Here is a 25,589-nt window from a genome sequence, read left to right as displayed (position 1 = left end):
ATATACCCAGATTAAAAAAAGGCAAGTAACATGCATATCTAATCCATGATCTATGGATCTATGCTGGCATCACTGAACTGGCCCATGGGCCAAATCTGGCCTGTTGTCCTTTTTTGTATGATCTGTATAAGATATATTTTACACTTCAAATACTTAAAAAAAATTAGAATATTATGTGGCACATGAAGAGGACTTAAAATTCACATCCGTGTCCATAAATAAAGTTTTACTGGAACACAACCAGACCCATTCCTTCACATGCCATCGATGGCTGCCTCTATATTACACAATGAGCAGAGCTTCCACAGAGACAGTCTGGCCCACAAAGCCTAAAATATTTGCTATCTCTGGCCCGTTACAGAAAAAGTTTGCCAACGCCCTCCTCAGAACTCAGGTTTAACAAGTTCTCTGTTAACTTTGTCATAAATAAAAGATAAAATCTGGATGTGTAGCTGCAAAACATTCCATATTTATTATTCTGTTTGCCGTAGTTTCCAAAGCTGGTGCACCATACACGCACAAGAATGCAAAACAGGAACCCAGACGGATGGTCTAATGTTTCCCGTTTGCTATTTCTGGCTTTGCAATTTTCCTACATGGCATGCACGCAGGGGAGAAAAAACAACAATTACCCACCGTGCTAGATTTAAAAGCATTTAATGACATAGCATATATTTAACAGGGCAAAAGTTGAGAGGTACAGGTCATACGACTGAGCGCCAGGCCTGAGCGACCACCTCCCTGCTCCGGCCCAGCCTCTGGAGTTCATTCCTATCAATGCCATTTTGATTGTGCAGTAAGATGAAAATTTGTCATTACAATTGTTACAGTGACAAAGAAATGCACACTATGTATCAAATAGCAAGGTAATGAAGCAAATTATAACACAGTGTGGCAACACACGAGCAAGTAACCATTAGAGTAACATTACTTTGTCCAGTAAATGCTTCAGTTCCACTTGTACACTTACCAATGATTTAAAGGGTTTATTATACATCTAGTTTTATTATACTTTGTACTAGAATTATCTCAAACATACAATATAATGTATTTCAGCAAAAAAAAAAAAATTGAAATTACAGATTATTTAAAACAGTATCAGTTTTCTATTCCTTCTCGTATACCGGTATACCGACATTCTTAACTGTCCTTGCAGTTGATGCAGAAAAGCCGCATGTCATGTGTTAGTAAGTGATGCCAGATACAAACGGTTTGGTCTGTAGATTTAACACGGAGCTGCACTGTGGCTGCAGCGAGATCATAATACACGATCTGTTTACTCAAGGTTAGACCCGTCGTGGGCACTTCTAATAGTCAAGACTCAAGGTAACCACTGGAAATAAATGGAAGAGAATGGTGTCAGGAAATTGGTACATTTTGTCTCTGGTGAGCACAGGAAATATTGTTTAAGCACCGCTGCCTTGCATACCAACAGCACTAGAGGCGGGTTATTTCCAACGCAGCCTCACAAAATTGAGGAACAGTTTAAATATTGAGATCTAATCTATAGAATTTCATTAAAAAAAATCTGGTCTTCCCTCTGCACCTCAAACTTTTGTAACTTGGAGATAAAGTGTTTAGGTATATTTCCCCCACCCCCCAGAAATGCTCTATAAATAAAAAAAAAAAAAATCAACCACATTGAAGAACATTAGGCACAGAGAGTAATGTGTTGGTTCTGAGCTTGCATGCTGGAGTTTCACTGAAAAGGTAAGAGAAGGGCAGGAGGTGAAGGAAAGGAGTTCACTTCTTTTTGCCAAAAATGCTGAACCTCTTCTCCTTGTCTTTCTCTTTGTCCTTCTCCCGCTTGCCAGGGCTAGACTCGCTGGTGATGGTGACGACGCTGGTGGGCAAGGTCTGTGCCCGGCTGGATGCTGGCGTGCTCTGGGTGCTGGCGGACACCTCGTGTTTATCAGAGGAGATGGCAGAGGAGATGGCCTGGATCCATGTGTTCATTTCCTCCTGGACAAAGGAGGCACAGGTGAGACTCAAGTAAGAGAGGTGGGCTCGAAATGCTCTTGCTCCACCTGCCCCACCAGTGTGCCTCTGTTGGTAAGAAAGCTTGGGAACAGTGCATCTGGCCAACAGGGGCTCCTAGCTAACTGAGAGGCAAGCAGTTCCCAAAGAGGCCTGCGCAGAGTAAACACGGTTCAGCTCTCCCGAGAACTCGGTTTACAGTATCCTTCAGAAGTCACCATTCTAGTATGTGGACCTACAAACGTGGAGGAATGGGAAGATGGGTCTCCACTGGTGGGGGTGTCAGCTCCCACCTCTATAAATTCCTTCTTCTTTTACTTTTTAAAAAAAAATGAAATATATTTGATATACAAGCCTGCATAAATTTAACAGAAGTTGGTTTTTCAAATCTAAAGCACTGCCCATGTTGTGGTTCCGTCAGCAGACCTTCTCTCCCTGCAAGGAGGGGTACAACCATGGAATGGTCAGGTAGAGGTGGTGGAGTGCAGCAGGGAGGCCCTGTGACTGGACTTCAGGATCCACATCCGGTCCTGGAAACACTTCACTGTGCCTCATCCACTGCAACGGGAGTTGGGGGGTGAGGTGGGGGGAGATTTTCCACTGTCAACTTCAGGGTCCTGGTACTAGCTCTCCTGACAGGCAAAGACACAGTGAGATGCCATTCACTGCCCCCTAGAGATATAAGGGGAACCAAACAGCTTCCTGTTGTTAGTGACTGTGGAGACCAGATGACAGAAGCCATGGCTGATCATTACTTCTATATGGAACACTGTAGATAAAGCTTATTATGCCAATAAACACTTGCAAATACCTAACTACAGAGAGAAATGAATCTTAAAAACTTACATCATCTTTGGCTTGGAAGAGGTACTCATTGCCATCATTTAGTCTGTAAATTGAAGGAAGAAGTCAGTCACAATTTGACTTAGGAAGAAACAAAACCCTCAGTTCCCAAAACCTATGTGGATATAAGCAGGCCACTGGAATCCTACCAGAACTGCCCATCAGAGCTCTGCATACATCACCACCTGTGCCCAGGACCCACAAAGGCCGAGAAACAGCACCTTCAACATCAAGAAGCTATATAATTGGGCCAATATAATATACACAAAACTTAATGTTTCAATCCACTGGCAGGATAAAAAATGCCCCCAAAACAATCAACATCTGGCTTTGCTGTGACAAAGGAGCACCTGAATCATTGCTCTACACTGAATTTAAGAGAAAATGCTTTAAAAATTCTAAGTCCTTTCATTACATAACCATAAAGGGAACAATCCAACAAGAAGATGTAACAATTATAAATATTTATGCACTCAACATGAAAGCACCCAAATACATAAAGCAGTTAATAATAAACATAAAGGAAGTAATCAATAGTAATATAATAACAGTAGGGGACTTTAACACACCACTTACATCAATGGACAGATCATCCAAACAGGAAATCAACAAGAAAAACTGGCTTGGATGACACATTAGACCAGATGGATCTAACATATTCACAACATTCCATCTTAAAACAGTAGAATACACATTCTTTTCAAGTACACATGGAACATTCTCCAGAAAAGATCACATATTAGGCCACAAAACAAGTCTCAACAAATTAAAGAAGATCAAAGTCATATCATACATCATTTCCGATCACAATGCTATGAAACCAGAAATCAATCACAAGAAAAAAAATCTAGAAGGAACACAGATACATGGAGGTTAAATAATATGCTATTCGACAATTAATGTGTCAAACAAGAAATCAAAGAGGAAATGGGGGAGACAAATGAAAATGAAAACACAATGGTCCAAAATCTTTGGGATGCAGCAAAAGCTGTTCTAAGAGGGAAGTTTACAGCAATACAGAATTCATTAAACAAGGAAGAAAAATCTTAAACAACCTAATCTTACATCTAAAGGAGCTAGAAAAAGAACAAAACCCTAAACCAGTAGTAGAAGGAAGGAAATAAAAGAGCAGGAAAAAAAAAAAAAAAGAAACTAAAAAAACAATATGAGAGATCAATGAAACCAGGAGTTGGTTCATTGGAAAGATCAACAAAATTGATAAATCCTTAGCCAGATTCATTAAAAAAAAAAAAAAAAGGACTCAATTAACAAAATCAGAAATAAAACATGAGAAATAACTGACACTACAGAAGCACAAAGGATTATAAAAGCATATTATGAAAACTCACATGCCAACAAAACTGGGCAACCTAGAAGAAATGGGTAAGTTCCTAGAAACATATAACGTCCAAAAATTGAATTGGGAAGAAATAGAAGATTTGAATAGACTGATTACCACCAATGAAACTGAATCAGTAATCAAAAAACTCCCCAAAACGTAAGTCCAGAACTAGATGGCTTTACAAGTGAATTCGACCAAGCACTTATTATTTTTAAAAACTTTTTAAAAGTTTATTTACTTTGAGAGAGAGAGGGAGATAAGGAGAGAGAAAGGGAGGGAGAGAGAGAGAGCGAGCGAGCGAGCGAGCAGGGAGGGACAGAGAGAGGGAAAGAGAATTCCACACTGCCAGCACAGAGCCCGAAGTGGGGCTGAAACTCATGAACCATGAGATCATGACCTGAGCCGAAATCAGAAGTCTAAGTGACTGAGCCACCCAGCTGCTCCTCAACCAAACAACCAAACGTTTAAAGAAGAGTTAATACCTATTCTTCTCAAACTATTGCAAAAAACAAAAGAGGAAAGATAGTTTCCAAATTCATTCTATGAGGCCAGCATGACCCTGATAGCAATACCAGATCAAGATACTACAAAAAAAGAAACTATGGGACCGTACCTCTGATGAACATAGATGCAAAATCCTCAATAAATTATTAGCAAACCGTTGGGGTACCTGGCTGGCTCAGTCAGAAGAGCACTGGACTCTTGACCTTGGGGTCGTGAGTCTGAGTCCCATGTTGGGTGTAGAGATTACTTAAATAAAAAACTTAAAAAAAAAATATTAGCAAACCAAATCTACAATGCATTAAAAAAAATCACTACAATCAAGTGGGATTTATTCCTGGGTTACAAGGGTGGTTCAGTACTTGCAAATCAATCAACGGTGATACATCACATCAACAAGAAAAAGGATGAAAAACATGATTATTTCAATAGATGCAGCAAAAGCCCTCAAAAGTAGGTTTAGGGACGCCTGGCTGGCTCAGTTCGTAGTAGAGCATACAATTCTTTACTCAGGGTCGTGAGTTCAAGCCCCACGCTGGGTATGAGACCTACTTAACAAAAACAAAACCAAAACAAACAAAGTGAGAGGGAATATACCTCAACATAATAAAGGCCATCTATGAAAACCCCACAGCCAACAACATCCTCAAGGGGGAAAAACTGAGTTTTCCCCCTAAGGTCAGGAACAAGACAAGGGTGTCTACTCTTACAGCTTTTATTATTCAACATGGTACTAGAAGCCCTAGCCACAGCAATCAGACAACAAAAAGAAATAAAAGGCATCCAAATTGATAAGGAAAAAGTAAAACAGTCACTATTTGCAAATGACAACGTTATATATAGAAAACACTAAAGTCTCCACCAGAAAACTACTAGATCTGATAAACAAATTCACTAAGGTTGCAAGATATAAAAATCAATATACAGAAATATGTTGCATTTCTATACATGAACAGAAGTAGCAGAAAGAAAAATTAAGAGAACAGTCCTAAGGTGCCTGGATGGCTCAGTCGGTGGAGCATGTGACTCTTGATCTCTGGGTTGTGGGTTCCAACCCCACGTTGGGTGTAGTGATTACTTAAAAATAAAATCTAATCTTTAAAACAATTTTTAAGTTTACTTATTTTGAGAGAGAGAGAAAGAGAGAGCGCACAAGTGTGCACATAAGCAGGGGAGGGGCAGAGAGAAGAGACAGAACCCCAAGCAGGCTCTGTGCATCAATGCACAGCTTGATACGAGGCTCAAACTCCCGAACCTGTGAAATCATGACCTGAGCGAGATCAAGAGTTGGATGCTTAACTGTGCCACCCAGGTGCCCCTAAAAATAAAATCTTAAGAAAAAGGTCCCATTTACAATTTCACCAAAAATAATTAAAATAGCTAGGAATAAACTTAACCGAGGAGGTGTAAGACTCCGAAAACTATAAAACCCTGATGAAAGAAACTAAAGATGACATAAACAAATGGAAAGATGTTCCAGGCTCATGGACTGGGGAAAACACTGTTAAAATGTCCATACTGCACAAACCAACCTACAGATTTAATGCAATCTCTATCAAAATACCAACAGTATTTTTTCACAGAACTAGAACAAATAATCCTGAAATCTGTGTGGAACCATGAAAGACCCTGAGTAGCCAAAGAAATCTTGGAAAGCAAAAAAACCCAAAAAAAACAAAACAAAAAAAAAATTGGAGATATCGCAATCCCAAATTTCAAGATACATTACAAAGCTGTAGTAATCAAAACAGTATGACACAAAAATACTGGCACAAAATCAATGGAACAGAATAGAAAACCAAGAAATAAACCCACAATTATATGGTCAATTTATCTTTGATAAAGGAGGCAAGAATATGCAATGGGAAAAAGTTCATTCAACAAATGGTATTGGGAAAACTGTACAGTAATGTGCAAAAGAATGAAACTGGACCACTTTCTTATACCATACACAAAAATAAACTCAAAATGGATTAAGGGCCTAACTATGAGACCTGAAACCATAAAAACTCTAGAAGAGAGCATAGGCACTAATTTCTCTGATATTAGCCATAGCCACATTTTTATAGAGATGTCTTAAGAAAACAAAAGCAAAAGTAAACTATTGGGACTTTATCAAAATAAAAAGCTCCTGAACAGGAAGCAAACAATAAGCAAAACTAAGAGGGAACCTATGGAATGGGAGAAGATATTTGCAAAGGACATATCCGATAAAAGGTTAGTAATCCAAAACACATCAAGAACTTATACAACTGAACACCAAAAAACCCCAAAATAATCCAATTAAGAATGGCAAGAAGACACGAATATTTTTCCAAAGAAAACATACAGATGGACAGACACATGAAAAGACGCTCAACATCACTAGTCATCAGGGAAATACAAATCAAAATTACAGTGAGATATCACCTCACACCTGTCAGAATGGCTAAAATCAAAAGCACAAGAAACAACAAGTGTTGATGAGGATGTGAAGAAAAAGGAATCCTCACACACTGTTAGCAGGAACACAAACTGGTACAGCCACTGTGATAAACTGTATGGAGGTTTCTCAAAAAATTAAAAACAGAATTACCACATGATTCAGTAATTCCACTATTGAGTATTTAATCAAAGAAAAAGAAAACATTAATTCAAAAAGATATATGCACCCCTATGTTTACTGCAGCATTATTTAAAATACCCACAGTATGGAAGCAACCCAAGTGCCCATCGATAGATGAATGTATAAAGATGTGATCTATATGTATTTATACACACACACACACACACACACACACACACACACACACACACACAGACACACACAATGGAGTAATACTCAGCCATAAAAAAGAATGAAATCTTGGTATCTGCAACGACATATATGGGCCTACAAAATATAAAGTTAAGTGAAATACATCAAAAACAAATACTGTATGATTTCACTCATGTGGAATTTAACAAACAAAACAATGGAACAAATGGAAAAAATAGAGAGGAAAACCAAGAAACACATTCTTAACTATAGACCACAAAACGATAGTTATCAGAGGGGAGGTAGGTGGGGGGACACATGAAAGAGGTGAAGGAGACAAAGAGGACACTTATCGTGATGAGCAGTGAGCAATATATGTATATAGAATTGCTGAATCACTACACTGTACACCTGCAACTAATAAAACACTGTATTGTTAATTATACTGGGATTAAAAAATTATGATTCTTTTTTGAAATTCTGCTATAGAGCTGGCATCCCCCAATTTATAAATACCAGAGTTTTTAAACAGACATAAATAAAAGATCTAGATTTCTCTTGTTCTATGGTACATAGTAAAAGAAACTGTCCTTACAAGGCCATCCCTGATACTGAAAAGTCACTAGTTTAGAGGGCTCACTCATTCACTTCACTGAGGTACAGAAGGAGTGATCCTGGGGGGTGGTGTGGGGTGGGGAGGGTAAGTACCCTTTGCCAATATGCTAACCCTCTGAACCTGCATCAAGGGAGAACAAAGGGGGAGGGAGGCAGCCAGGGAGCCAGGCTGTCTGCGCCTTGTCTTACAGAGTGCAAACGTTCCAAGTTCTGAAAAGCCTGCCTCCAGTGCTCCTTGAAAGAGCTGAAGAAGTCACACCCTTTGAGACTCTCATTTGCAGTCTTCAGCCTATTCCAACTGACAGGACAGAAATGCAGAATTGAAGACCAAAGCTTTTCAGGTCCCAAGGCAATAGATCATCTTAGTATTAAACTAATTAAAATTGTAACCACTAACATGTTTACTTTCTAGCGGATAAAAAGATTTTTCTGTCCATTTCCCAGTATAAGAAAAACTTCTAAGCTTGGATCCATTCTGTGGGGAGTACAGGTGTGTGTTCTACAAGCTAAAGACACTTGGAACTAGATGTTACCAGAATCAGCTAGAACATCTGCTGGGCAAGTCAGGGGAGCACGGACACCCAGTTCTAAACATTGCTTCCTACTTGTCTCCATCTGGCTCGAGGATGACTCAATTGACCCACCCCTAGCTAGCTCTTGAGCAAAGAATAGCATCTCCTGGGTCTGGATAAGCTGCAAAGATGGGTAAACTATTTTTCTAAGCTTCCCTTAAATTGTGAGATGTGAACAGTTCACCCTGTCTTAGGAGACAGTAAGTTCCAGCTTATCAAAACAAAGCTGTTTTCTTCAAGGTCGAGCTGTGCCATTAACCACAGGGAGGCCAGTGACTGGCCACGGTCCCTAAAGATCCAAACTGAGACATGTGCCAAATTGCACTAGGTTCAGTGGTATTTTTTTTTTTTTAATATGAAATTTATTGTCAAATTGGTTTCCAACCAATTTGCTCATCCCAACAGGTGCCCTCCTCAATATCCCTCACCTACCCTCCCTCCCTCCCACCCCCCATCAACTCTCAGTTTATTCTCAGTTTTTAAGAGTCTCTTAGGTTTTGGCTCCCTCCCTAACCTTTTTTTTTTCCCTTCCCCTCCCCCATAGTCTTCTGTTAAGTTTCTCAGGATCCACACAGGAGTGAAAACATACGGTATCTGTCTTTCTCTGTATGACTTATTTCATTTAGCATAACACTCTCCAGTTCCATCCACGTTGCTACAAAAGGCCATATTTCATTCTTTCTCATTGCCATGTAGTATTCCACATTGGTGTTTTTTTTTCTAATGGCAGAGAGAAAGAACTGACTGATCGCAGTATCTGCCTAGTAAAACCAACCCCCAGAGTGAAAATAAACAGGGACATTACTCTTGGGAACCAAGAAATGCAGCACCTCTCACCTTAGCTTGAACACGTGTTTCTTCTTCTTGTAATCAAGGGCCACTTCACAGATGGCTTCTTTCAAACTCACAGGGACCTCGCTGTGGTAGGGAATTCCAGAGGCAGCGGTCTTTGCATCTTTGTAGAAACCCATTTCTTGGTTATTTATGACACAATAAACATTGTGCCAGGACCTGAGCAGTAAAGAAAGAAACGTCAAGGTTCTAGACCACACTTCCTTAAAGAATTAAGAATTTGATTAACATGAAAACAATCCACACACAATGTGATGTGACCCACTGTTAAAAGCCTTTCCTAAATTCTGCTTAAACTGAACCATGGAACAAAATTCCTCCGTGGGCCACTGGGACAGTGTACACGTTGGTACAGCGGTAGGTGTTTCTCAGAGTCTGGGGAAAAACACGGTGCCCTCTTCTATTAAAAAAATACTCTTGGCTCTGATGGGAAAGATTTTTTGCTGGTGTGGATACTCTCTGCTGTACTATCCTCTTGTGGTGATGCTGTACAGGGAAGGCTTCTCATTTGAAACATGCCTGTCCTTAAGCAGCTCCTCCAGGACCTCAGCTTTAATCCTGATGTGGCCTGGGGATGTGACAGGGAGGCAAATCCAGAGCCATTAGCACATGTGGAAACTCGGGATGAATCAGAAAAGGATGGCCTTTCCCGCCACGATATGGCAAACTGTCATGATTTACTGATTTTATCAGAAGTTACTTTACTGCCACCTACCTATATTAACATATAAATTTATGTTGTACTCAATGTGGATGGCAGCTTAGATGGGATTTCCTGGTCTAATGTTTGACCTGTACAACTGTAAAAGGTGGTCTCAGGCAGAATGGTTTACTGGTTAAGCACACTGGCTTTGGAGTCAGATAGGAATTTCACCCCAGTTAACACCATTTACCAGGTTTCTAAAGAATGGGCTTTTTTAAACACACAGAACCTCCATTTCCTTATCCGTAAAATAATAAAAGTAGGGTTTATTGGGAGATAGTGAATATAAACACCGACAGGGAGATATATCTGGGTAAATGAATGTCTTAAGAAAAATCTCACAAGAAAGAACACTTCACTTTAAGGAAGATTCCCTAGCCTCCATGTAGCACATTCCTTCTCAGGAAGTACTAGAAAGGCCCCTTTTTTGCAATTCTTATGCACACTTAACTAACCTTCTTTCTGTGAATAAGAAGCACTTATTATTATTAAGTGAATAATAAGCACTCTCCTCCCAACTTCCAATGTCAGCCCTAAGAAAAACGTGACGCCCAGGAAGCCAAGAACAAATGGACTTCACAAGCAACCCCCTGTCCCCCCAATTCAACTTGCAAGCGGATGCCTCTTTCTTTAATGGGCTGATTTCCCATCTTACTGCCTTAGCCTTTGCTGCTGTTACCTGCTTGAGGCTTTCTTATTGTGAGCCTCCCACTCGTGCTTCCGATTCAGGAAGCCTTCCATCTGGGCCGAAGGCGTCTCCTGGGTTCTGGCTGGCAAGGTGGCGGCACTCTGGGCCGGGAGGGCAGTCTTGGCTTTGCGGTCGGACGTGGGGGAGGGGATGGGGCTAGACTCCTTTGAGCTTGTTCTTTGCTCTGCGGCGCCGTTGACCATTTCGCTTGTGTCCACCGCTTCTGCCATCTAGGGACAGCGGAGAGGCCATTCAGCTAACCCCGTGAGCCGCAGGGGCGACCACATACGCTCTGACTCGCACACGTGGCTGTGTATAAATGCCTGGCACAGATCGAGGCAGTACAGTAAAACCATTGCAACATCCCACAAAGCCAGCTGGACACCAAGGACATTAGAAGGTGGGAAGGGATTAATGCCTGCCCGCTTATGGGAAGATGAGAAAAGCGAAATGCCAGGATGAGTTTTACTGCACTCTGCTCCTCTGATCAATCCATTTTCTCTAATGGAACTCAGATCATTTCCTCTTGTGGTTACTTTAAAACAAAAGGACAACAGGAACAATCACACATATTAAATATGAGAGAGTGGACGTTATACAGCAGCCACCTTACAACCAAGGACGTCACCAGAAGAGCTGGAAGTTGAAGCGAAAGGGCATTCACAAACAGGTCGACAGACAACTCTATCAGAACTACACAGCATTCCCCCAGAGTAAGACAAGAAAGACCTCCGGTTTCTGAAAATGCTCTGGCTCTCCTCCCCCACCCCTCAACACATCATCATAAACACATGCAGAAATTAGGATGACAATCATGCATTTCACATCTACCATCCCAGTTAGATTTTGGAACTTAAGAGCTGGAAGGAAATGAGGCAAGTCAACAAACATCAATTTAACCACATCTGCCGGAGTTGTATCGTGAGTGGGTTGTAGTTTGTGTTAAAGGAGCTGGAAAAGCCAATCACAGTCACTCAACACCACACGGCTATTTACCCCCAAACACAGACAGAACCAGGGCCTTCCCCATCACGTGTTGGTTGATCACGGTGCCTTGCTGCACTGAGACGAGAAAGCCCAGACACAGCCAGGCTTCCCGCGGCTCTGACCGGCAGGCTGGAGACGTCTTCGGGAGCTGTTCCTTCCCAAGCTCATTTATATTGTAACCCTCAGGGCTTTTCGGCTTTGGAAATGCAGTAGGGTCTCGGTTCATTATCGCTTTCAGCCTGTGTACCATCAACTGTGTACCATTAACTGTCGCGGCCCCCGGCGGGTACACCCAGGGCATGGGATTAGCAAGTTACTAAAGCTGGGTGTGGCTGACGCTTTAGTGGATTACAGACAACCTGCACCCCTTGTACACGGACAAACATGGAGGTGTCAATGGCAACGTTCATTAGATACGTCCCCCACCACTGCTGCCCAGAACCAAAATGACAAGTTAGCAGCAACAACCTCAGCAGGATAAATGGTAGAACGACCACCACTGCCTTCAACACTCAGATATGTCAACTCTCAGGAACTGGATCGCTCATTCAGGTCTTCTATCTACGTGGGTGGGTGGGAGTCAGGAGTTTCTATTCCACATACACAAACTATCACTGCCACCATCAGGGTTTAGGGTGAACGAGAGGCTTTGCAATTTAAGGGTGTTTGTGACCGGAACCCTTTACCCACAAAGCAATGTGGAAAATGGAGTCTTAGGGCAGGAAGACACGGGGAGAGGGGGTGTACGTGTGATTATCCTGGTCTCGTGACACCCTGTAGACGCGTGCTTATGAGCGACAGGCTATTTAAATATTTCTCTTTTCTTTCACTTTTAAAGGAGAGATGCAGGAAGAGAAATAACAACCAAAAAACAAAACCCTGAGTCCAAAGAAAGTGAATGGATTTTGAAGTTGACAAATCTGTTCTAGTGTGGAATTTCAGGAGACTTCTGATGGGAAGGAAGTGTGAGTTTGGTTTGAAAGGCCTGTGCCAGGTGAGTCCAGGGAAACATAAGGTTAGTGTGTATAGAAACCAGGTTAAAAAAAATTAGTGCTGCAGCTGTGACTTAAAAACTGCTAGTGACAGCAGTGACCTGGACGGAGTAGCATTTTCTGAAAAAAGGCTAACATATATAGCATTTGGTCAGACTTCAAGGTAGGTGAAGGCCAGGGAAGCCTCTTCTGGGGGAAATTCTGCAGCAAAAATTTTTTTCTTTAGAGTTAGAAGGAAAGAGAAAACCCCAAACCAGTATGCAGAGATAATTAATGTTTATGCAAATGAATCACTAAACCAAGAAAACAAGGGAAATAAAAGGAACAAAATGAATTTTAATGGACATGTGCTGAAGCATGCCAACAGACAACACATCACTAGAGACAAACATCAAAAGCAAATCATAGCGCTATGACCATACATGTGACTCGCCCCCCCGCTCCCCACCCCCCCACATTGCTTCTCTTTAGCGATTAGTCCAGAGTGCTTTAGTGGCTGGGTACACCTGAGATCTTTAAATCAGGAGGTGAATGAGCATAAATGCAACGTGACAACTAGTAGCACAAGAAACACCTGATTGGTTTTCTAAGTGCATGAAGCAACACTATTTTCAAGTTCATTAACTTGAGTCTCTGCACCACAACTCAAAAGAATGAAAAGGCTTTTCTTTTTTCAATTATAATAAAAAATTTGTTCTGGCAAGCTACAAATTTAAAAATCTAGATAAAAATAGGCATGAGAACAAATGCCAAAAACATTATAGCACTCCTTCTCTGTGCTTACGTGGTTTCTTTTTTTTTTTCCTTTTTTTTGTCTTCTGAATACAAAAAAGCATAAAATTGGGTGTTATTCCAGATGATATAAAATTTAAACATATATATATATATATGAAACATCACATATATACATATAGATCAATGACACACAGAATTTGGAGCCAGAAACACACGTCAGGGCTCCCTAATAACCAAAAGATAAAGCAGTAGTTTTTTCTAAAATGAATTTTGGTGTGTTTAAGGCAGAGACCCAATAATGGTGCACACTACCCCCAGAACATAAGAAGCTTGGCATCTATCTATATACCCATCTACAGTTACAAGTAGATAGATATGTACATAGAAATAAGGAAAAACAAACAAGATGCTATATGATGTTATCCTGACAAAAGAAAAAAAAAAAAGACATGCATCATGAAATGAAAAGACAAATCAGACTTAACTCATGGAAAACACATATCAAAACAGGTTTCTGATTTCACTAACATCTAAATATGGCAAATGAGCAAGTGACTGTCTCACAAGGCTTTGATGTAGTATGGATTTGGTTCTGTTCTTTCTTTATCAGTACCAGGAAATCCCCTCTTTCATAAGCTTTTATTCCTAAGGAATAGAATTTATGTTAAAACATATTCAATCCCTGCTGGTGGTCTGATAAATGCCATCCTAAAAGACTCCTTATTGGAGAACTCCACAAAAGGTCGTGAGAAAATGAAAAATAAATGAGAAGATCCATAGGAGACATACAACGAAATTTGTCTACACAGACACTAAAATTACTCCTGAAGCCAAGCGGTGTCCAACGGCTCCTAGGGGTGGTCCACCACATGCATGGTTCAAGTAATCAGGGTGAACCAGAAAGGCTTCTGTTCTGTTTGTTTGAAAAACTTAAACAGTCTGACACCCTGAAGTCATCAACTGAATGAAGAGGCCTGGAAGTCTGAGAGGCAGGCTTCCGAAACATGCTGAGAGCCGCTGCCACCCGCCACATTGGGCGTCACGGTGGTGCCGACAGTGATCAAGACGTGGGGGGCGCGGCAGAGGTCAAAAGGCACTTCACTCCTGAGGCTGGCTGCGTTATTTGCTGCAAGTAAGCCTAGAAGTCTCAATTCAGGTCTTGGCAGAAAAAAATGAGAGGAACTCATTTGGAAAAATAAATAATCCAAGGGTCTCAAAATCATTTCAGATTCTGCACCTAAAATTAATAGCGCTTCCCAAGTAGATCCAACCACACCCCCCTTTTCTTCCTTGCTCATTTTCAATGAATAAAGGCATCCTTCATGGAATGTGACACAGGTGACTTACAGTTTTAATCTTAGTACTAAGAATCTCCTTCCTCTTATCCCAGTCTTCCTAGTTCCTATTCAACTATTGCAGGTTAATAACATCTGTAAAGGGGGCTCTGTGTAGTGCAGTATTGCACCCTGTTAGTATAACTGGATGTCATACCTGTCGGATTCTAGTTTTCTTCTTCATTTTGCTGTAATCTCATTTAATTTCAATAACTCATGTAAGGCTTTCGCTGTAAAATCTTAATAAAGTAAAAAGCTCACAATAAATAAACAAAAAATTAAGAATGTTGCTTTAAGGCAACTGAGCATCCATCATTAAAAGACCCAAATAAACATGAATTAAATGCAAACAAATATGAAACCAAGGAAGCCTACGAATTAGGGAAAATTTTAACACTGTGGGTGAAGTGGAAGCCAAAAGGTCAAACCAACAGGATTTGGAAAGAGTGGTTCTTGACAAATGGTAGTGAACTTCACAGTCCAGACCACGGCTGGTCACTGGCTGTCCGTCTGCTATTAAAGTTTTTGTAGTTTTGGTAGGTTTGAGAGCGGTAACTAACCCGTGGAGATCCCTGTTCAGTCGGCAAACCGTTCTGGGAAACTTGTTCTCCTTTTGAGGTATCCCTGTTAGGTAAAGCAGGGAAGGAGGACAGAGGAGGGAACGGAGGGAGAGAGAGGAGAGGGAGAAAAACAGAGGATGAGAGAGAAGAACATCAGTCAACTTTATTATAGATTTTCTCTTAGAAAAACATACGCAACCCCCTTTTACATAACGTAATTTCTTTTTAAGAACTTCCCAAGTGTTCCAAACCAACTCTAGGTAGAGAATAAGACCACAGGCATGCTTTTTCTCCCCAATAAAGGCAACATTCAGGGTTGGCATGGGGCTCTTACCACAAGACAATAATTAGCTTTTCAGAAATAGACAATAATTTCTGTTCTTTACGTGAAGGACATTCAAAAAATATCACCACATAATCACTGGCCTGAAATCTGGGTGGTTCACTCCATCCATTTAGTCACATGGAAATTCTGAGTGAGGGTGTGTTTGTGCGTGCGTGTGCAGGCAGTTGAGTGAGCACTGTCCACGCTCCACTTTTGCCGCCTACACAGTAGCAATGTGACTGTGGATAAGTCCCTGTTCTCCAATGTCATCCTGGGGTGACTGCACGGATTCTAAGTACTCTACAGAATTAAGAGGAAGGGCATGTGGCAAGGCCTAGCATAGCACAAGCTTAGAAAAGATGCTCTCCAAACCTCACTTGCCACTGAAACTAAGACTTGAGGAGGGCAGGCTGCCCACGACTCACCACTGCTGCTGGGACTCCATCTCCTCGGAAGCCTTCGTGCTCGGCTCGGGAGAGGGCGGCCGCCTCTTCCTCTCCTCTTCCTCTTGCTGTCTGCGCACTTCCAGTAACTCCAACTGAGAGAGAACACGATAATGTTCAGCAGAGCCCCAAACTCTGCTCCAATTAAGGAAAGCGTTCTAGAGGAACCCAGAAAGCCCTCCTGTCTGAGTTTTCCACACTGGATCACGCTGGACAACCACAAACTCTTAACATCCAGCAAGATGGCACTGGGATCACAGGATCTGCAGCTACAACCCCAAACTACTGCAAACAGAGATCTGTGTGACACACAGGCCTACTCCATGGGGTTTGCATGTCCCCTGGGACATGGGTTTAATTTCTAAACCAACTATGCAGCTTTCAACTTCATTTAGGAAGAAAGCACCTGAGCGTGAGGGTCCACGTTTACTTCCCATCAGAGCTCAAACACCAGACACAGAGCTACAATAAATCTCAAGGAAGCTTCTTGTGCTGTGGTAGGCATTTGTGTTCAGCTCAAACCCAAATAACACATAAACAAAAGCCACAGGGTAGTCTAATTGAAACTAAGCCATTCCATAAGCAGTATGTACGTACTAAAAGTATTCCGTTTGACACAAAGTATGCAGGTATGTTTTAAGTCCCCAGACCTGTAGAAACCAGGAAGAACACCATTTTTGTACACCATAAAGGATCAGCTTTCTACCAGGAGTACAAGTGTCATAGGAGAGGAAATACCAGTGAGTAAGCCCTATTGTAAAGCTTTAATTTTAATGGTGACAGAAGAAACAATCAGGAATGGGGAGAATTTTCAATGGTCTGGGATCCAGCTATTACTTGACAGAAATTCTAATTCTGAAAACCTGAAGAAAACTGCAAGACTAACAAACTCACCTACAAAGCAAAGCTTTCATGAGATATAAGAAGAAAAACAGATCAAAAGAGAAAAGCAAAGCCCACTCAATCAATTCCCCGGCAGGTAGCTATCGTAAAAGTGATCACAAATCTAGGTATCCAGGAGTAACTTAGGGAGTAGTTGTCCTGGATAGTCTTCCAGGTCCTGGATCAAGAGAACAACCATTTCAGGAAGGTCCTCACTGTTTCTAAAAACAGAACAATAACATGAATTCTCTGGTCTAGGTGGTGAGCAGACAGAAGCAGCTGCCAATGGGAACCAACAAGCAAAGCACCCCTGGCATCCAGCAGTCACTTACCGTTGTCAGCCTTTCCAGGGCAGAGAACCTCTCGTCCCAGGTTGCTGCAGACTTTTCAAAAGCCTCGTGGCGCTTGATGAGCTTCTCCACCTCATCCACACTCTGGCCTATTTCTCGGCTGGATAGGTATGGCTCTTGTCCGAGCAGCCAGGCCTCGGCCACACTGGCGTCCCGTGAGAACTGGTGGACCTCCAAAACTGCACAGAGTACCAAGAGTGAGTGCTGGCCAGCAGGGTGACCTGGCAATCAGGGAGGGCACTGCCCTCTGGTGGCAGCTGCCCACACAACCAGTCTATAGTCTAAATCTGCGCTGTCCAGCAAAAATGTAACGTGACCGACATATCCAACTTTAACTTTTCTAGTAGCCACATAAAAAAATAAACTGATGAAATTTAATAACAAGCGGGTCAAATTAAGAAGTATATTTTAGACAGCCTAATATATCAAACTAGTATCATTTCAACATGTAAGCAGTATCAAAAAATTGAGAGATGGAACTTTTTTTCCTTATGCCTTTGATATCCAATGTACATTTCATACTTATAGCACCTCTCAATTTGGACCAGCTCCATTTCAAGCTCTCAAGAGTCACTTGTGGATGGTAGCTACCACATTGGACAGAGAATAGTGCAGGCCTAGAAGGTATGCTCTACTCACTCGGCCCTACATCAGTGAGACAAGCCTCAGAGCCCTGAAGGAATTCAGTCTACACACAAAGATTAGGCTGATGAAGCAGGCATTCATCAACCACCCTTTCTGGGATGGTAGTTATAAGTTTTATTTTGAGGGGCTGAGAGGGAGGAAAGGATATGGGGAGTACTCTGGAAAGTGGGGACAATATGGGCTAAGGCTTCTGCTTTCCTCATTCTCAAAACATATAGACCAAATTCTCATCCAAAGAATGTTCGAGAGCAGGACTTCTTTTCCAAAAGAGGGCTCTAGCCCAAAGGGTAACGTGCCTTCATTTGGTATTTTATACACATTTTACAAAAGGCCTCCTGGGTTCTGTTTCTAGTGAGCACCCTTGGTGTCTGAGAATGGGGTTCTAGTACATGAACAGAGCCCAGAGCCCCACACACGCAGAATGGCAAAGTATGGCAAATAATGCTTGAGCTGGGCTACCTTCAGTGTTCATACCTATTATTAAATGCTATTCTCAATACTCTATGTTATAAACTCTGTGGTAGCTCACATATTACTTTATAAAATCAGATGAAAATTAGAATCTACCTCAGAGGTTCACTTGAATAAATGCAGAAAAATATATAAAACACTTAAAATAATGCCTAGCTCACTGCAAAACCTTTATAGTTGGTTGCGTTTATTAAGTTACCAACCTTCTACTAAGACCACCAGATATAAGAGGTAATCTGGCCAACTCTCTACCTTCTTGACTGCAGTAATAGTTCCTCTTAAAGATAACTGGAGGAGGAAGGGACTTCAATCTGCACTCTTCTAGAGGGATACTGAGTTGTCATTTCCAGTCTGTTCCTAAAGAACACCCAAATCCCATTTACAACACTGAGATCAATCATGGGATAAACAGTAATAAATACACCCCAGGGAACAGGGAACTACTTAAAAATATTTAGCATGAAATGGTGAAATAAGGCATTAAAGAAGAAGTATTTAGAACTCCAGAAATCATTAAGTGATAACATCACATCAAATCAATTAAAACAGGAAACTAAACTTGCATGCTTTCAATGGACACCCAAAAAGAATGGAAAAATTAAGTATGTCCTTACTCAGTCTTAACCATTCCCATCGGTCTTCCCACTTGTCAATCATTTCTTTTCTCTTTTCCGTCAACTGCAATAGCTTTTCCTTGATCTTGAGAAAAGAAGGACAACAGGGACAGCTTAACAGATTGTACCACATCCTCCTAACCTCCCCTTGATGGGCCACTTCAAAGAAGAAAATACATTTTCTGTAGAGACCACTACTAAGCTAGGGAGTATCTAAGGACTACTCAGTTAATTTGTGTACTGGAGAGAAAAACATGACAATGTGCCTTCCAGAAGGGACTGAGACAAAGGCTGGGCTCCACCCAAAGCTGCTATCATGAGGAGGCCAACAATGCACTGAGCCCTCTCCAGATTCCGGAGCTCGGGAGGGTAAACACACTCAGGAAGAGGGGGACAGTGAGAGGTACAAAGCCCTGACTTCTTTGAGAGAACAACCTAACCTTTCATCAAGTGTGTCACACATGCTGACTCATCATTTACCCCTGTATTACCATCATTCTAACTGGAATTAGCAACCTTCCACTAATAGCAAGCTGACCTAGAGGACATGTGACAGATAAGGAGTGGCACCCAGGCTGAGTACTGATGGAGGAGGTGACAGAGGATGGAACTCCAACCTGGGGCCCTCAGAAATTGTCTTCTGTGCCAGACTCATTGGCTCTGGGCCTAGAGTCTTCTTGTGTAACTATACCACACACACAGGAGAGCAGCAAGGAAGTTTGAAATACATGTAAGCATATCTATGTATGAATGCACATATATATTTCTCTGTGTGTGTGTACATGCATATACACATACATACACACTCACAAAAGAAAGTTATCTCATGTCTTAACACCAGCTGCACTCACCCCAGGGCCCTAAAGCAAACAGCCATCCTACCTCCTCAGATGCATAGTGCTTCCTTGCCAGTAGGGATTTCCCAAGTTCAATGCAAGTTGTAAAGCTGTCATTACGAGCATCGATTTCAGCTTTGATACCTTGATGATTATTCATTAATAGTTCAACAGATGATACATCCCTAAAATTAGACAAATAATACCTCCTTTAGGAGATCAAGTTTTCCAAATAAATGTGCAGGTTTCAAAATACGTCATCAATTTCAAGGAACTGTTCACTAGCACAATATACAATGGTACAATATGACTTTCAGGTCTGATTTACAGTCTGAGCTTAGGCTGGGTCACTGCAGTTAAAGCATAATAATGGACTAATTCAGGGCCAGTGATAAAACCTAACCATTTAGAATAAGGTTTCTCTCATCTGTGTGTGTGTGAGCACCTGAGTAATTCAAAAAGGTTTCCAGGCAGGTGCCAGGAAAACCACTGGATTTCTGTTCAAACTTTTGTACCCTAATGGGTTAGTGCCAAAGGTTCAGGACATGTTCAGAGCAGCAGATATATCCTCTCCTAATTCAGAGACATAAAGAGGCACCCAGAGCTGGAACCAGCTTAGAAATCAACAACTGTAGAGCTGTGAGAACTTCTCATGGATCAAAACCTAAAGTCCTGATCTGGGAAATACAGCTGCTTTTATATATATATATACAGTAATAAGAATATTTCTTCTCTATTACACTGGGGGGTGGGGCTGGCAGGGGTCAACTGGAGTTGTGTATGTACCTGCCTGTTCATCTATTAGCTTCTCTTCACTGCTTTGCATCAAACATGGCCAAAGAGAAGATCCCAAACAAATATTAAATAATCATCTCAAGATGCCATTTAAGCGATGGTAAGGAATAAGAGACATCTTTTGTAACATGTATGAAAAGGGATAGAGTGGTTTTTAATCTAACAGATACAGAAAAAGAACTCAAAAAAAAGCCATCTCATTCCAATGATGAAGTAGAGCTAGTCATGCCCAAGGCATATGGCTGCTTGAAGCATGAGGCCCAGAGAGAGCAGGAAGGCAGAAGTGAGTGTGGAGCATGGGGATGGGGACATATAGAGGGCTTGAAAATACTGTGCCCTGTTTCCCTGGCAACTGTGTGCTAGAGACAGCTAAAGCAATGGAAGCTGTCCCAAACTGCCACCAATCCTGTTCTGGCCTTGAAGCTATCCACAGAGGTCCCTGGTTCTCCCGAGAAGATCTCTCTCGAAATCACCTGGGGTCAGGAAGCCAGATCTCCTCCCACCCAGGAGGCCACGAAGGTTACCTTGGCTTCTCCTGGGCTTCAATCTGCCGGATGACATCTTCCATCCACAGCATGAGGTCTCGTACCATGCTGAAGAAGCGGAACTTGTCCCCCGTGTCCACCAGCCGCACCCTGCGGCCCTCACAGGCATCCAGCAGGGCCTTCCAGGCTTCCAGGACCTCATTCTCCCGCTTCTGGATGTCATCAGCCTTGTCACCCGCGTAGGCTGCCTGTAGACGGGCCGCATCCTCCTGCAGCTGCCTGACCTGCAAAGCCACAGTGGGGAATGAGCCAGATCAGACAGGTGGGCCTTCTCTCCATTGCCCCACCGCTCCCTTCATGCACACCACATGCTGTTCTGCCTGCCCACTAATGGGACCACCAAGTCAAAACAGGGCCCCTGCATCCCAACAGGCTCACAATTTCACCCACATTGGAAAAATCAAGTTCACTATAAATGTACTGAACTAGATTATTGAGTTCAGTGTAAACGGTGAGACAGTGAAATACTACAGGACTGTCTCTGGGCAGGACACCTTGGTTAGGTCTACTGGAGGTAGGCTGGGATGTAAAGACAGTACAGAAAGCACAAGGTACATACTCAAATATAGTAAAAAAAAAAATTAGCATGTAATCTGTTCCTGCAGCGTACAGATGGTACTTTTATCATGAAACAGGAACTGCCATGAAGAATTCACTTTGAAAACAAGTTTTCCATTATTATGTGATGTTGCTCATGAAAACAACGTATGAATTATCTGTAAGAGTGCTCACATGTGACAGTTCAACTTGAAAAACAAAAATACAGAATCTAACATAGCTCAAAAAATTGACTGATGCAGGGGCACCTGAGTGGCTCAGTGGGCTAAGAATCTGATTCTTGATTTTGGCTCAGGCCATGATCTCACAGTTTGTGAGATCAAGCCACACTGGGCTCTGTACTGACAGAGTGGAGCCTGCTTGGGATTCTATCTCTCCCTTTCTCTTTGCCCCTATCCTGCTCACACTCTCTCCCTCTCAAAATTAATTAATTAAAAAAAAAAAAAAAGCTGACTGATGATGTCTAAGAAGGTGAAATTTTCACCAGCCATATTTCAATAAAAACTTTGCAGAACAAGAAATGTAAATGGGTATTAGGAAAAGATGTTCCATGGAGATACTAGAATTTGTCATCTATTAGTTGGCAAAAATTCAAGTCTGATGATGTCTCTGCCAGTGAGCTGATTCACGAATGACAGGACAATGGTCTACAGCTCCTGCAGAAGGCATGGGCAGTATGTATTAAAATTACAAACATAGGTACCTTCTGATATATGAGTCCACTTTGGGGAATTTATCCTGGATAGAGTTATGCACATTTAGGAAATGAAATATACATCATTCATTGTAGTAGTGTCTGCAAAACCCTAAGACTGAAAATAAATGTTCATCAGTGAGAATCCGGTTGCATTAATAAGGCTCTTCCAGAGTCATGAAAAAGAATGAGTAAAGGCCCTACATACACATGAAAAGTGTTCCAGAATGATGGCTCTATCAAAAAAGCAAAGTGCAGACAGTGCACCTAATATCTACTTTCTATGTGATAAAGGGGAGAACAAGGATCAGCTTTCACCTTCTTTTGAGGAGGGAATGGAATGAAGACAGGCCTTTACAAGAGAAAGTAGATTTTTCTCTTACACATTAGTAGTGCTGTACTGCATAAAACATCTAATTAAAAATACATACATATGGGGGAATAGACATTAAATCTTTATTTACTGAGGCTATGTAATCAAAGTTCGCAGACAACTGTCATCCAGGACTGCAGGAGCCTTTAGAGGTCTGTTGGGGGAGTATGCCGATAAGTATCACCTGGGGATGTATGTGGGGAGAAAAGGAGCAGGGATGGACAACACTGGGGCTTTCAGGGGGGGAAGATACTGACCCGGACCACACAAAAGGACTTTAGGTGGTGGGAGGTTAAGGAAAACAAATTTCTACAAAAGATTCAGTGAAGTTTGTTTTCCATGATGATCTGATTTTCATATCCTGACTTCTGCAAATCTACAATTATGGCTCAGGTATAATTCAAATTACAATGAGCAAGTTCCTAAGAAATTATTGAAAAGCTAATTTCCTATATGACTAACCAAACCTTTCCCTACAGTTAAAAAAGCCCAAACAAAAACCCAAAATCTTTTCCTGTGCCTCTGGTTGTTTTAAAACAAAACAATCCAAAACCAACCAAGCGAACAAAAAACAAGGTAGAGGAGGGATAGCAAAAGTGAAAATTCCCACACAAATGAACCACTGCTTTAAGAAGTCACTGAAGACCACCACTGCATGCAAATGTCCTAAGGCTCCAGTGCAGAATGGAGTGGGCCGGTGTGAGGGTTAAAGGGCCAGGAAAGAAACACCAATGGCTTCTGGGAGCCTGCACCAAGTGCCTTCCCTCTATTCTGATTCTGTTACAGTAAACTGGATTAGGTGGACATTTGCAGAAGGGGCATGCATACTATTAGAAATGCAAATGGCCTCATCCAGCAGGTATCGTGAGGTGGAGACTCTCAAGACTCAAGGGAGTGAACTCCTGTCCACCCTCAAGATGAGATGGGCACCCTCATCAGTCTGAGTTTCACAAGGTGAAGGGATTTATTTATTTTTTCTAAATTTTTTTTTAACGTTTATTTATTTTTGAGACAGAGAGAGACAGAGCATGAACAGGGGAGGGTCACAGAGAGAAGGAGACACAGAATCTGAAACAGGCTCCAGGCTCTGAGCTGTCAGCACAGAGCCCAACGTGGGGCTCGAACCCACGGACCGTGAGATCATGACCTGAGCCGAAGTCGGACGCTTAACCGACTGAGCCACCCAGGCGCCCCAAGGTGAAGGGATTTAATGAAGAAAATAAGAGAGCAACTCCATCATCTCTGGGGTCTGCTGAAGTTCTAAAACTAAGTGATTTTTACAGGTACAGAGGAAAGACCTCCTGTTGGTAAGATGTGTTCTAGCTCTGCCTCTAGGGATCTCAGAGGTTCTCCCAGAGAACACTTACAGAGCTCTCACAGGGACGTATCTTTTGCAAACAACATCTCAATCCTCAAAGCATTAGGGAACGGAAGCCTAGAGAGGTAAATTAAACTTGCAGTGATACAGAGCAGCAGGCCCGGTTCAAACTGGCATCTGCCCCTCTACGGGGCCTTACTCCAAACACAGGTGAGACTGCATTGTTATGGATCCTCATTCATTCACGTGGTGCTCCAGGACCTCATGTGCAATGAAAGCCTCTGAATGTGAAGCTGACAAGTTGTCACAGAGCTGGGGAGTCCTCCAGCTCTGAAGGAAAGATTGGAAATGCTTAAGGTACATGGTAGACCCTCCTAAATTCTGCTTCATACAGACCCTCGGCCACTCCATGTACCTATTTTCAAATATTTCCTCAATACGTTCTATCTCCTTGGTGGAAAAGCTAAAGTCACTTAATATACATGGAGCCCCATGCACAACCCCAACTGTGATCTGTTTCTAATAGGTGAGAAGACAATGGTGGTAAAGGTGGTTCCTCCAGACAAAACCCCAAAGCAGACCAAAGAATGGTAAGGACAATGGCACTGGATAGGGGTCAAGCCCATAGTCAAATCTTGACCATGTGTTTTCAGAAATAAAGGTTCACTGGTACGCAGTCATGCTCCTTCATTTTCGTATTGTCTAGAGCAGCCTATGCTACAATAGCCACGCTGAGTATTTGCAACAGGGACCATGCATCCCACAAAGCTGAAAATATTTACCATCTGCGCATGGAAGAAGTTAGCCGATCCATGCCCTGGATTACCAACGTGCTCCTAACAGACAAGAACAAAACTCCTAATCTACTCTAGGCTGGTGTCTTTAATAGAACTGCCTTCTTTTTTAGAACTATGAAGTTTAGGAGAAAAAGATACAATTTATTTTTCATCTGAAAGTCAGAAAACTGAACAAGACACTGTGCAGAGATTAGAGAGGGAACTGAAGCATGATTATACTATAAGTTCTTACTGCTATACTGTTACCACTTTGTCAAACATCTTTTAAAGAAAGTCTTTGTGTTAGGCATTTCAGACAGGGGCAGTGGGGAGACCAGGCATATTAAAGCATTAGACTCTTGTTTTCCCTCTTTCCAGACATATAACTCAGACCCTGATGGATGGAAAATAATAAGATATTATTTTAGAAATTATTCTGGGTGAATACACTAACATAGTACTAATTCTTGCTGAGAAGGTCTAGAACTTGCAAATGTTTGCAGGTGCATCTGGTTTATTTTAATTG

General features: G+C 41.8%; 1 protein-coding gene across 3 annotated transcripts in view; it reads right to left on the bottom strand.

Moving 5' to 3' along the window:
- Positions 1-641: 641 nt before the first annotated feature.
- Positions 642-25,589, bottom strand: part of SPTBN1 (spectrin beta, non-erythrocytic 1) — a 198,619-nt gene continuing 173,671 nt past the window's right edge. For all 3 annotated transcript variants that reach the window (XM_019421876.2, XM_019421932.2, XM_019422003.2), the window contains 10 exons: positions 21,324-21,568; positions 20,051-20,189; positions 19,169-19,253; positions 17,421-17,617; positions 16,189-16,301; positions 15,439-15,502; positions 10,822-11,060; positions 9,425-9,598; positions 2,824-2,866; positions 642-1,962 (listed from right to left, as the gene is read on the bottom strand). In XM_019421876.2, coding sequence (XP_019277421.1) covers positions 1,744-1,962; positions 2,824-2,866; positions 9,425-9,598; positions 10,822-11,060; positions 15,439-15,502; positions 16,189-16,301; positions 17,421-17,617; positions 19,169-19,253; positions 20,051-20,189; positions 21,324-21,568 — 1,518 coding nt within the window. In that variant the 3' untranslated portion in view covers positions 642-1,743. The remainder of the gene's footprint in view (positions 1,963-2,823; positions 2,867-9,424; positions 9,599-10,821; positions 11,061-15,438; positions 15,503-16,188; positions 16,302-17,420; positions 17,618-19,168; positions 19,254-20,050; positions 20,190-21,323; positions 21,569-25,589) is intronic.

Source organism: Panthera pardus, unplaced genomic scaffold, assembly GCF_024362965.1.
Source record: "Panthera pardus isolate Hobbes unplaced genomic scaffold, ASM2436296v1 HiC_scaffold_25, whole genome shotgun sequence".
NCBI lineage: Eukaryota > Metazoa > Chordata > Mammalia > Carnivora > Felidae > Panthera > Panthera pardus.
This window is presented reverse-complemented; position numbering and strand designations above follow the sequence as displayed.